General features: G+C 45.8%; 1 protein-coding gene across 5 annotated transcripts in view; it reads left to right on the forward strand.

The window, feature by feature from the left end:
* The window catches only part of ITGA10 (integrin subunit alpha 10), a 52,679-nt gene that overhangs the window by 26,663 nt on the left and 11,925 nt on the right, over window positions 1-14,091 (forward strand). For all 5 annotated transcript variants that reach the window (XM_056545260.1, XM_056545263.1, XM_056545261.1 and 2 more), the window contains 16 exons: window positions 243-393; window positions 482-647; window positions 2,512-2,585; window positions 4,423-4,567; window positions 4,836-4,984; window positions 5,193-5,336; window positions 7,110-7,313; window positions 7,391-7,521; window positions 7,600-7,766; window positions 7,848-7,990; window positions 9,659-9,769; window positions 9,849-9,934; window positions 11,119-11,260; window positions 13,407-13,499; window positions 13,574-13,650; window positions 13,724-13,813. In XM_056545260.1, coding sequence (XP_056401235.1) covers window positions 243-393; window positions 482-647; window positions 2,512-2,585; window positions 4,423-4,567; window positions 4,836-4,984; window positions 5,193-5,336; window positions 7,110-7,313; window positions 7,391-7,521; window positions 7,600-7,766; window positions 7,848-7,990; window positions 9,659-9,769; window positions 9,849-9,934; window positions 11,119-11,260; window positions 13,407-13,499; window positions 13,574-13,650; window positions 13,724-13,813 — 2,073 coding nt within the window. The remainder of the gene's footprint in view (window positions 1-242; window positions 394-481; window positions 648-2,511; window positions 2,586-4,422; window positions 4,568-4,835; window positions 4,985-5,192; window positions 5,337-7,109; window positions 7,314-7,390; window positions 7,522-7,599; window positions 7,767-7,847; window positions 7,991-9,658; window positions 9,770-9,848; window positions 9,935-11,118; window positions 11,261-13,406; window positions 13,500-13,573; window positions 13,651-13,723; window positions 13,814-14,091) is intronic.

A 14,091-nucleotide genomic window follows, 5' to 3' on the forward strand; every position in this document is an offset into this window, starting at 1 on the left:
CCTTTAAAAGATCAGTGCAACCTAGAGAGGCCCTTGTACAACTTCTCCTCTCATTAAATACTAAATTCTCCCTCTTGGTGCTGAAATGTTGTGGACTGGAACAGGGACCTGATTGTAGACTAGACCAGTGACATGTGACTAAATAACTATTAATCTGTGAGCGATATTAACCCTTAGCACCCTGTAAGACTTCAGTGTTTGCATAAATTATTAGTCATTATACTTATATCCTCTCCTATCAGTTCCGAAGCTTTCAGCCCTGAGAGGGGCGGCAGGGAAGGCGCCACCAGACTTCTCATCGTCGTAACGGACGGCGAGTCCCATGACGGGGACGAGCTACCCCTCGCCTTGGCGGAATGCGAGAAACGTGACATCACCCGTTACGCCATCGCGGTACGTGACACGTGCAATAAACCTTCCTCCCCGGTCATGATAAGAATTTATTTCCCACTGACCCTTCCCCTTTATTTTAACACTTCAGGTGCTGGGTAACTACATGAGGAGACAGCAGGACCCGGATTCCTTTATCAATGAGATCAAATACATCGCCAGCGATCCCGACGACAAATACTTCTTCAACGTCACCGATGAGGCCGCGCTCAACGACATTGTGGACGCTTTAGGGGACAGGATCTTCAGTTTAGAAGGTAGACCCCCCCCCCCCCCCTACACCATCCACCACCATAGGCTCACATTCTGCTCACTCTTACATTATAGCAAATGCAGTACCATTCACATCCACCGGGTGTGCCATAATCCTCATAATCCAGTAGACTTCAATTTGTAGACTATTCTAGGGCAGGATGCTATTATAGATGTATTTTTGGGGGAGGATACAGGTCAAGTTTACAGGTATATACAGTCTAGGCCGGTGTTTCTCAACCATGGTGCCCCCAGCTGTTGCAAAACTACAACGCCCGGCATGCCTGGACAGCCTTTTTTGAAGCACCATTCTTAGGGGGATTCATGTAAATCTACAGGTATATCCTGTCTAGGCCAGTGTTTCCTAACCAGGGTGCCTCCAGCTGTTGCAAATCTCCCAGCATTCACATCCACTAGGTGGGCAATAATCCTCATAATCTAGTAGATTTGTATACTATTTGTAGACTATTCTAGGGCAGGATGCTATTATAGATGTATTTTTGGGGGAGGATTCAGGTCAAGTTTACAGGTATATACACAGTCTAGGTACAGTCCAGGGTGCCTCCAGCTGTTGCAAAACTACAACTCCCAGCATTCACATCCATTAGGTGCGCCAATATACTCAAAACCCTTTCATTCTGCTCACTTCTCCCTAGGTTATAGCAAATGCAGTACCATTCACATCCACCGGGTGTGCCATAATCCTCCTAATCTAGTAGACTTCTATTTGTAGACTATTCTAGGGCAGGATGCTATTATAAATGTGTTTTGGGGGGAGGATTCAGGTATATACAGTCTAGGCCGGTGTTTCCCAACAATGGTGCCCCCAGCTGTTGCAAAACTACAATGCCCAGCATGCCCGGACAACCTTTTTTAAAGCACCATTGTTAGGGGGGATTCATGTCAATTCTGCAGGTATATCCAGTCTAGGCCAGTGTTTCCCAACCAGGGTACCTCCTGCTGTTGCAAAACTACAACTCCCAGCATTCACATCCACTAGGTGGGCCAATATACTCAAAAGCCTCTCATTCTGCTCACTCCTCCCTCGGTATAGAAAATGCAGTACCACTTATGTCCACCGGGTGTACCATAATCCTCATAATCTAGTAGACTTCAATTTGTAGACTATTCAAGGGCAGGATGCTATTATGGATGTGTTTTAAGCACCATTTTAGGAGGGATTCAGGACAAGTCTACAAGTATATACAGTCTAGACCAGTGTTTCCCAAATAGGGTGCCCCCAGCTGTTGCAAAACTACGACTTCCAGCATTCACATCCACTTGGTGGGCATTAATCCTCATAATCTAGTAGACTTCCGTTTGTAGATTATTCTAGGGCAGGATGCTATTATCGATATATTTTAAGCACTATTTTTGGGGAGGGGTTCAGGTCAAGTCTACAGGTATATACAGTCTAGGCTATGGTGCCTCCAGCTGTTGCAAAACTACAATTTACAGCATTTATATCCACTAGGTGGGCCAATATACTCAAAAGCCTCTCATTCTGCTCACTTCTCCCTAGGTTATAGCAAATGCAGTACCATTCACATCCACCGGGTGTGCCATAATCCTCGTAATCTAGTAGATTTCTATTTGTAGACTCTTCTAGGGCAGGATTCTATTATAGATGTATTTTTGGGGGGATGATTCAGGTCAAGTCTACAGGTATATATAGTTTAGGACGGCGTTTCCCAACCATGGTGCCCTCAGCTGTTGCAAAACTACAATGCCCAGCATGCCCGGACAGCCTTCGGCTGTCCGGGCATGCTGGGCGTTGTAGTTTTGCAACCTCTGGTCTAGGAAAATCAAATGCTAATACCCTCCTGCCCCCTTCTCTTCTGTTCTCATTTTCCCGGAACTTCTCCACAGCGACCCACGAGCGGAATGAAAGTTCTTTTGAACTGGAGATGTCACAGGTCGGGTTCTCTATTCACATCATGGAGGTAAGGAAAGGATTTGTGCCTTAAAAAAATTTGTGGTGCCTGCCAATTTTTTTGCAAAAATGTTTGACTTTTCTCAGCAATAGCCAGTTTAGAAAACTATACGGTCTCAGTTTTTAAAGAGGCTATTATTAAATAATAATGTAGAGGTTCTTGTGTATGCCTTGTGCTTACCTGTCTTACCTGATGTGGCAGGTGTGAGTTTTCAGCCATATTGATTTCAATTTCATCACTAAAATAATTTCTTAATGCTGCCTACATTTCCCATGAATCATCTGGCTTTGTAGAAAGAGATGGGGTGGAGTCTGATCACTGCACCTGGTCATCTAATTAGGCTGCTGCTGGTGCTGGAGTTCTGCCAAGTGAACTAATAAGACTCATAAGTGGGTTGAGGTGCGTTCACACTATGTGCAGTTTTGACACAATTGCAGCAGAAACACAATGTATGAAAACAGTCTCAGGGGAGGCGTATAACTACTATATATCCTGATCCCATAGAGATAGCAGCAGTATACAGATAGAGCTGGAGGAGAGGCGTATAACTACTATATATCCTGATCCCATAGAGATAGCAGCAGTATACAGATAGAGCTGGAGGGGAGGTGTATAACTACTATATATCCTGATTTCATAGAGATAGCAGCAGTGCACAGATAGAGCTGGAGGGGAGGTGTATAACTACTATATATCCTGATCCCATAGAGATAGCAGCAGTATACAGATAGAGCTGGAGGGGAGGTGTATAACTACTATATATACTGATCTCATAGAGATAGCAGCAGCAGTATACAGATAGAGCTGGAGGGGAGGTGTATAACTACTATATATCCTGATCCCATAGAAATAGCAGCAGTATACAGATAGAGCTGGAGGGGATGTGTAGAACTACTATATATCCTGATCCCATAGAGATAGCAGCAGTATACAGATAGAGCTGGAGGGGAGGTGTATAACTACTATATATCCTGATTTCATAGAGATAGCAGCAGTGCACAGATAGAGCTGGAGGGGAGGTGTATAACTACTATATATCCTGATCCCATAGAGATAGCAGCAGTATACAGATAGAGCTGGAGGGGAGGTGTATAACTACTATATATACTGATCTCATAGAGATAGCAGCAGCAGTATACAGATAGAGCTGGAGGGGAGGTGTATAACTACTATATATCCTGATCCCATAGAAATAGCAGCAGTATACAGATAGAGCTGGAGGGGATGTGTAGAATTACTATATATACTGATCCCATAGAGATAGCAGCAGTATACAGATAGAGCTGGAGGGGAGGTATATTTCTACTATATATCCTGATCCCATAAACATAGCAGCAGTATACAGATAGAGCTGGAGGGGAGGTGTATAACTACTATATATCCTGATTTCATAGAGATAGCAGCAGTATACAGATAGAGCTGGAGGGGGAGATGTATAACTACTATATATCCTGATCCTATAGAAATGGCAGCAATATACAGATAGAGCTGGAGAAGTGCATAACTGCTATATATCCTGATCCCATAGAGATAGCAGCAGCCGTATACAGAAAGAGCTGGAGAGGAAGTGTATAACTACTATATTTTGATCCCATAGAAATAGCAGCTGTATACAGATAGAGCTGGAGGGGAGGTGTATAACCACTAAATATCCTGATCCCATAGAGATAGCAGCAGTATACAGATAGAGCTGGAGGGGAGGTGTATAATTACTATTTATCCTATGCCATAGAGATAGCAGCAGTATACAGATAGAGCTGGAAGGGAGGTGTATAATTACTATTTATCCTAATGCCATAGAGATATATATCTGGAGACTTCACATTGGGATACTTGATCTCCATAGGATGGGATCCTGTTTGGCACAGTTGGTGCGTATGACTGGGATGGCGCGGTACTGAAGGAGACCCGGAACAGTCGTGTTATGCCCCCCCGGTCGGCCTTCGAGAAGGAGTTTCCGGTGAAAATGAAGAAACACGCTGCCTACCTGGGTAATCCAAGATCTTATATATGATAGAGCAAGGGGTCTACCCCCATATTCAGGTCTATACCTCAACCTTCTTCTAGGTGACCTTGGGTGCCACACCAGTCCTCAGGTTAAGTCTGGTATTGCAACGCAGCTCTATTAAAGTGAATGGAACTAAGCTGCATTACCCTATACAACCAGGGGTGGTGCTGTGTTACATAAGAGCGGCCATTTTTTTTTTTCTATTTTTGGACAACCCTTTCAATATTGTGATTTATCCCACCCTCCCCCAGGTTACACTGTCTCTTCCATAACGCTGCGCAGTGGGAGGAGCATGTATATAGCCGGGGCCCCCAGGTTCAAACACAAGGGGAAGGTCATCCTGTTCGAGATGTCCAGGAACGGCAACGTCACCATCTCTCAGGCGCTGGTGGGGGAACAGGTGAGGAGGCAGTGAGTAAACCTATCGTGATACTCTATCTAATCCCCTGTAATATACGAGATGACCACCGGGGGTGCTTGTTTTCCATTGAGGCGTGTGAGTTCCTCTAGGGCGGGGCTTCCCTGTACACATAGCATGTGAACGGATATTCTTCTATAAGTCTCTGTTTCTGGTTCGGGGGTTACGTTAGCACTTTACTTCTCTACAGATCGGCTCCTATTTCGGCAGTGAGGTGTGCCCGCTGGATGTCAACGGGGATGGGGTCACCGATATCCTACTGGTGGCCGCCCCTATGTTCCTTGGAAACCATCATAAAGAAACCGGGCGTGTTTATATCTACCGGGTGGGACAGGTAAGGCCCAAAATAAGGGGGAGGACACCAATGTCCAACATGTCCCATCTGGTCATGGTGCCACCTTCTTAGGCTTATATGGGGGTCTTAAAGGGAATGTGTCACAATTATTTTTTTTTTTTTTTTTTATAAATAAAATTATTCTATCAAGATGAAGCATTTCATTTATGTATTCAGTTTTAGGACAATGTTGTTATAATGTTATTTATTAATAAAGTGTGTACTGGCGGCTGCCATTACTGTAGCCTCTTTGTGGTGTGTCACTTCACAACACCTACACAGATGCTTTATGGCAGGCACGGGGCATAAGAAAGTTAAAGGGGTACTCTGGTGGAAAACTTAATTTTTATTTTTTATAAATCAACTGGTGCCAGAAAGTTAAACAGATTTGTAAATTACTTCAATTAAAAATCTTAATCCTTCCAGTACTTAATAGCTGCTGAATACTACAGAGGAAATTATTTTCTTTTTGGAACACAGAGCTCTCTGCAGACATCACGAGCACAGTGCTCTCTGCTGACATCTCTGTCCATTTTAGGAACTGTCCAGAGTAGGAGAAAATCCCCATAGCAAACATATGCTGCTCTGGACAGTTCCTAAAAATGGACAGAGATGTCAGCAGAGAGCACTGTGCTCGTGATGTCAGCAGAGAGCTCTGTGTTCCAAAAAGAAAATAATTTCCTCTGTAGTATTCAGCAGCTAATAAGTACTGGAAAGATTAAGATTTTTTTAATAGAAGTAATTTACAATTCTGTTTTTAACTTTCTGGCACCAGTTGATTTAAAAAAAAAAAAAAAAAAAAGTTTTCCACCGGAGTACCCCTTTAAGACTGAGAGTGTCTCATAGAAAAGCATTGACTGCTTACTGCACATGTTCATAGCACAGGCTAGATGAAATGAAAGGGGGAGCCGGCACCATTTTCTTGAAGTCCCTGAGGAGCAGTGACCTATTAAGAGACATCTTGTCTGTTCTTTACCACTCTTCAGACACCAACAAAATGGTGAAAGTGGAATAAAAAATAAATAAATACAAAAACCCCTTCCCCCACTCCTTTTGCACATAGACAGAGGAGGAAGGTAGACAGGCGAGGTCTAATTTGCAGCAGCCAGACCAGTTGCTTGCTTTCACCAGATTTCTCATGTTAGCTCCCTCTGCTGGTCAACAGTGGGAGATATGACAAGATGATATTTTACTTTTCATATTTTGTGACAAGTACATTTTTTTAAAAATATTTCCAAAAATATTTTTACAAAATGTGAAAAAATTATTTAAACTCTTAAAAAAAAAATTAAATTACATTTGGGGACACATATCCTTTAAAGGGGTTCTCCGGTGCTTACACATCTTATCCCCTATCCAAAGGATAGGGGATAAGATGCCTGATCGCGGGAGTCCAGCCGCTGGGGACGCCCATGATCATGCACGCGGCATCCCGTTTGTAATCAGTCCCCGGAGCGTGTTCGCTCCGGGTCTGATTACCGGCGGCGTGTGACGTCACGCCTCTGCCCCTCAATGCAAGCCTACGGGAGGGGACGGTTTGTCGAAAGCAGTGGTCTCCAAACTGTGACCCTCAAGATGTTGCAAGACTACAACTCCCGGCCGGGAGTTGTAGTCTTGCAACATTTTGAGGGCCACAGTTTGGAGACCACTAATCTAAAGAGTCCTCGTAGTGGTGACCTACCCTTCCAGGTCCACCAACATGGAGATATCCGTCTTTATCTACATACCAGTTCTTCGGGTGGTGTTAGAGTGTCCCTTTTTTTCCCCTCACAGGTCCTCCTTACCCTGAACGGCACACTCCACTCGGAACGCAAAGTCCAAGACTCCCGCTTCGGCTACGCCATGGCCAGCGCTCCAGATCTGAACCACGACGGCTTCAACGACGTAGTGGTTGGGGCACCACTGGAGGATAACCACCGAGGGGCCGTATACATCTACCACGGGTATCGTAATACCATCTTACCAGCTTACAAACAGGTACCGGGGGTCAAAAATAATATACCAGCCAAAAATAAGTGGGATTATGGATAATACTTACACTCTTATGTTGTCAGAGAATAGACTCCGCCTCCTTCCACCACGGCCTCACGTACTTCGGTCGGAGTGTGAGCGCCCAAATGGACCTGGATGGTGACGGGCTGGGGGACCTGACGGTGGGCAGCCAAGGGGCAGTCGTCATGTTGAGGTACGGGACCTGGTTTCCCCATATAGTCCTTGACAATATGTAACCAATGGAAACATCTATGGTTGCTCCTCCCCCTAGGTCCCGCAGTATCGTTCGAGTAAACACCACCCTGCAGGTGACCCCGACCTCCATCAACCTCCTCCAGAAGAACTGCCTGAGGCAGGGCAAGGAGTCCGTCTGCCTGAACATCACCGTCTGCTTCTCCGTCAACTCCAAATCGCCCAGCAAGTGGGACAGCCGATTCGGTCAGTGAAGAGCGGTCAGGAAAAACAAAAATGGACCCTCGGTAGGGATTATTACCAGTTAATGGTCTATTGTCTTCTCAGGACTCCATTACAACCTGTCCCTGGACGATAAGAAGATCACCCCCCGGGCCGTGTTCGATGAGAACTTCCAAAAACTCCTAAGCAAACGCGTTCGGGTCACCACGGGCAAAGTGACCTGCATGAACGTCGGATTCCACGTCATTGTGAGTGTCCTGGGCTGACGAAGAGTAGGGACCCTACAGTAGGTGATGTGGACAGGAATAAATGGTCTTGGTCGGTGGTCTCAAACTGTGGCCCTAGTTGTTGCAAAACTTCAACTCCCAGCAAACGCGTTCGGGTCACCACGGGCAAAGTGACCTGTATGAACGTCGGATTCCACGTCATTGTGAGTGTCCTGGGCTGACGAAGAGTAGGGACCCTACAGTAGGTGATGTGGACAGGAATAACTCAACCTATAAAATGTCATCATTTGGTAGATCCTAAATGGTCTTGGTCGGTGGTCTCAAACTGTGGCACTAGTTGTTGCAAAACTTCAACTCCCAGCAAACGCGTTCGGGTCACCACAGGGAAAATGACCTGCATGAACGTCGGATTCCACGTCATTGTTAGTGTCCGGGGCTGACGAAAAGTAGGGACCCTACAGTAGGTCGTGTGGACAACAATAACTCATCGTGTGGGTGATCCTAAATGGTCTTGGACAGTGGTCTCAAATTGTGCCTCTCAAGATGTTGCAAAACTTCAACTCCCAGCATGCCCAGACAGCCAACGGCTGGAAAGCCTTGATTTACCTTTCATGATCAGTGTGGATCCTCTGGAGGAGGTAGACAGGTGTTTGGCTGTCCGGACATGGTAGGAGTTGATGTTTTGCAATATCTTGAGGGCCACAGTTTGGGACCATTGGCCTAGGACAGGGGTACTCAAGTGAGGGTCCGCTCATCCAGGTCTGGTTCACACCTAGTGGCCGCCATGAAGGATAAAGGTAAAATGACTGAACTCTGGAGGATGTAAATGTATTGTTTCCTGTATTTTCTGTATACTGTTGCATACTGTACCCCTAAAAATAATACCGCTGCCTACTGTACCCCTAAAAATAATACCGCTGCCTACTGTACCCCTGAAAATAATACTTCCACATACTGTAACCCTATAAATAACGCTGCCTACTGTTCCCCTGAAAATAATACTTCCACATACTGTACCCCTAAAAATAATACCGCTGCCTACTGTACCCCTGAAAATAATACTGCTGCTTACTGTACCCCTGAAAATACTTCCACATACTGTACCCCTAAAAATAATACTGCTGCCTACTGTACCCCTGAAAATAATACTGCCACATACTGTACCCCTAAAAATAATACCGCTGCCTACTGTACCCCTGAAAATAATACCGCTGCCTACTGTACCCCTGAAAATAATACTTCCACATACTGTAACCCTATAAATAACGCTGCCTACTGTACCCCTGAAAATAATACTGATGCATACTGTACCCCTAAAAATACCGCTGCCTACTGTACCCCTGAAAATAATACTGTCACAGACTGTATCTCTGAAAATAATAGTACCGCATACTGTACCCCTAAAAATAATACTGCCCCTGAACATAATACTGCCGCACTGTAATACTTCACCCTTCTCACCCCCCTCACTGCTCTCCCCCCTTCTCATCCCCCCCCCCCCCCGCCCCATGGGTAGGAACTCACCCAAGATTACCACTCAAGGCCTAGACCTGTTCACGGTAACGCTGTTCCTGCTGTGGAAAAAGTGCAGGAACTCCGTTCCCATGTGTCCCGCAGGACTGGTGCTTCAGTGGTATCCATGATCAGGTGACCGGACCCCCTTTATAACGACCACCCAATCTCTCTCAGGATACGGCTGACTATCTGAGACCCATCGGCGTCCACCTTCGCTTTAACCTGAGTGACACGGAGTCCAGTCCGGTGCTCGACGACCGCTGCCCTACTTCTGTAAAGAGACTGGTGAGTACCATGACCTAGAACATTACCTTAGACATACCTAGAACATTGCAGGGCTCCCTAGAACGTTCTCTATCTCCAGGTTCCGTTCTTCAAGGACTGTGGTGAGGATGACGAGTGTATAACGGACCTGTCCCTCCGAGCCCATATGGACATCAATGGCACCAGGTGAGACCAGGGATCATTGCCACCCTAGGTAAAAGCTCATTTTGTCGCCCCTTGACTCCTCCCATTGACACGCCCCTCCTTACTACTGGGGTGACACACTGTAACAAACCTCCTCCTCATGTAATCTCCTTACTACTGGGGTGACACACTGTAACAAACCTCCTCCTCATGTAATCTCCTTACTACTGGGGTGACACACTGTAACAAACCTCCTTCTCATGTAATCTCCTTACTACTGGGGTGACACACTGTAACAAACCTCCTCCTCATGTCATCTCCTTACTACTGGGGTGACACACTGTAACAAACCTCCTCCTCATGTAATCTCCTTACTACTGGGGTGACACACTGTAACAAACCTCCTCCTCATGTAATCTCCTTACTACTGGGGTGACACACTGTAACAAACCTCCTCCTCATGTAATCTCCTTACTACTGGGGTGACACACTGTAACAAACCCCCTCCTCATGTCATCTCCTTACTACTGGGGTGACACACTGTAACAAACCTCCTCCTCATGTAATCTCCTTACTACTGGGGTGACACACTGTAACAAACCTCCTCCTCATGTAATCTCCTTACTACTGGGGTGACACACTGTAACAAACCTCCTCCTTATGTAATCTCCTTACTACTGGGGTGACACACTGTAACAAACCTCCTCCTCATGTCATCTCCTTACTACTGGGGTGACACACTGTAACAAACCTCCTCCTCATGTAATCTCCTTACTACTGGGGTGACACACTGTAACAAAACTCCTCCTCATGTAATCTCCTTACTACTGGGGTGACACACTGTAACAAACCCCCTCCTCATGTCATCTCCTTACTACTGGGGTGACACACTGTAACAAACCTCCTCCTCATGTCATCTCCTTACTACTGGGGGTGACACACTGTAACAAACCTCCTCCTCATGTCATCACCTTACTACAGGGGTGACACACTGTAACAAACCTCCTCCTCATGTCATCTCCTTACTATTGGGGTGACACACTGTAACAAAATAAGTTTCTTGCGGAGGGCAGAGCGGTGCCCCCATCATGAGGGCGCTCTAGGCGGCTGCCTGTTTTGCCCATAGGTGGAGCCCACCCTGGGTGAGACGCTGCCCCAAGTCCTCACGGTCCTAGTCCTCATCTTCCATGACTACAGACGACTACTACTTATCCTTCTCACTCCAGGGACCGACCGACCGTAATCCGGGGGGAGAGGAAGAAGGTGACTGTGGAGATGGAGCTGGAGAACCGGGGGGAGAACTCCTACAACACCAGCCTGAGGGTCGGCTTCTCCAGGAACCTCCTGTTCTCCAGCGTCTCCAGCAAAGTAAGTGGATACATGTCACAGGATTAGAAACATAGCAGATATGATAGGCTTAGATACACCATCTTAGCAGAAAGTATCGCACATGATAGGATTAGATACAGTCCCTCAGCATAGAGCATCACATGTGATAGACTTAGATACACCATCTTAGTATAAAGTATCACACATGATAGGATTAGATACACAGCTCATCAGACAGTATCACACGTGATAGACTTAGATACGCCATCTTAGTATAAAGTATCACACATGATAGGATTAGATACAGTCACTCAGCAGATAGCATCACATGTTATAGACTTAGATGCACCATCTTAGTATAAAGTATTGCACATGATAGGATTAGATACAGTCACGTAGCAGACAATATCATACATGATAGACTTAGATACAGTCCCTCAGCAGACAGTATCACATGTGATAGACTTAGATATACCATCTTAGTATAAAGTATCACACATGATATGATTAGATACAGTCCCTCAGCAGACAGTATCATACATAATAGGATTAAATGCATCGCTCAGACTGTATCGCACATGATGGGATTAGATACAGTCACTTGGCAGACAGTATCATACATGATAGGCTTAGATACAGTGCCTCAACAGACAGTATCACATGTGATAGACTAAGATACACCATCTTATTATAAAGTATCACACATTATAGGATTAGATACAGTCACTTAGGAGACAGTATCACACATAATAGGATTAAATGCATCGCTCAGACTGTATCACACATGATGAGCTTAGATACAGCAGCTCATCTGACAGTATCCCACATGATAGAATTTAACGCACAATTCAGTAGACAGTATCACACATGAGAGGCTTAGATACATGGCTCAGCAGATAGAATATCACACATTATAGGAATAGATACCATGGCTCAGCTCTGTTTCACACTTGATAGGCTTAGATACATGGCTCAGCAGACAGTATCACACATGATAGGATTAGACACATGGCTCAGCAGACAGTCTCACGCACGATAGAATTAGATACATGGATCAGCAGACAGTATCACACTATATAGGATTAGATACATAGCGCAGAAGACAACAACCTTCGATAGGCTTAGATACTCCATCTCAGCAGAAAGTATCACATGATAGTAATAGATGCGCTATCCTAGCAGAAAGTATCACACATGACAGAATTAGATACACCATTAAGCAGACATAATAGGATTAAATGCTCAGACTGTATCACACATGATGAGCTTAGATACAGCAGCCCAGCTGACAGTATCACACGTGATAGAATTTAGTGCGCAATTCAGCAGACAGTATCACACATGATAGGCTTAGATACATAACTCAGCAGATAGTATCACACATAGGAATAGATACCATGGCTCAGCAGTCGGTATCACACCTGGTAGACTTAGATACGTAGCGTAGCTGGCAGTATCACACATGATAGGAGTAGACACAAAGCTCAGCAGGCATGACAGGCTTAGATACATCACCTCAGCAGACAGTATCACACATGATAGGTTTAGATACATAACTCAGCAGATAGTATCACACATAGGAATAGATACCATGGCTCAGCAGTCTGTATCACACCTGGTAGACTTAGATACACAGCGTAGCTGGCAGTATCACACATGATAGGAGTAGACACAAAGCTCAGCAGGCATGACAGGCTTAGAGACATCACCTCTGCAGACAGTATCACACATGATAGGCTTAGATACATAACTCAGCAGATTGTATCACACATAGGAATAGATACCGTGGCTCAGCAGTCGGTATCACACCTGGTAGGCTTAGATACATAGCGTAGCTGGCAGTATCACACATGATAGGAGTAGACACAAAGCTCAGCAGGCATGACAGGCTTAGATACATCACCTCTGCAGACAGTATCACACATGATAGGCTTAGATACATAACTCAGCAGATAGTATCACACATAGGAATAGATACCATGGCTCAGCAGTCTGTATCACACCTGGTAGACTTAGATGCACAGCGTAGCTGGCAGTATCACACATGATAGGAGTAGACGCAAAGCTCAGCAGGCATGACAGGCTTAGATACAGCATCACACATGACAGGCTTAGATACATCACCCAGTGATATAATGATGTAATCCTGTGCTGATGACATCATCTGATCTCCATGATGTCACAGGGGGATGCCCTGAATAAGGTGGAGTGTACCACGCTGTCCCCCAACACCCGCTCCTGCAGCGTCAGCTACCCTGTCCTCAGATCCATGACCAAGGTGAGCATCGGGGGGCACTGTGGGGAGGTGGGGGGCTCTCAGGGTGGTATCTGACCCCTCCTGTCTTCCCATAGGTGACCTTTGCCCTGGAGTTCGAGTACAGCTGTGCCAGTCTCCTGAACAGGGTGCAGATTCGTCTGTCCGCCAGCAGGTAAGAGGGGGCGCTCCTGAGCCTTGGCCTGGATAGCGGTGACCCCTATACTGACCCTTCTCTTCTCCTCCAGTGACAACGCCGAACCGGACGAGACCCTTCACGACAACAGCGTCCAGCTCAGCGCCCACATCCGATACGAACCCGAGCTCTTCATACAGAGGTGAAGTCCTGCTGGGAGTTGTAGTACGCATGAGTTGTATGATGCCTTCTAGTTACATCCAGAGCTGCAGTCACGATTCTGCCTTTTGACTGGTTTTACCCAAACCAAGGTGCCTCCAGCTGTTGCACAACCACAACTCAGTGAGTGAGGAAGTAACTGTGTGTGTACTTCTGCCAAACAACCCAGCAATAGTCCAGTCCTCTAAAATAGAGAGAATGAGATAGCGGCGCACCACGGAGCGGTATCCAAGACGGGGGCGATTTCTGCCACAGGCTGCA

This window comes from Hyla sarda, chromosome 11 (genome assembly GCF_029499605.1).
Source record: "Hyla sarda isolate aHylSar1 chromosome 11, aHylSar1.hap1, whole genome shotgun sequence".
Classification (NCBI taxonomy): domain Eukaryota; kingdom Metazoa; phylum Chordata; class Amphibia; order Anura; family Hylidae; genus Hyla; species Hyla sarda.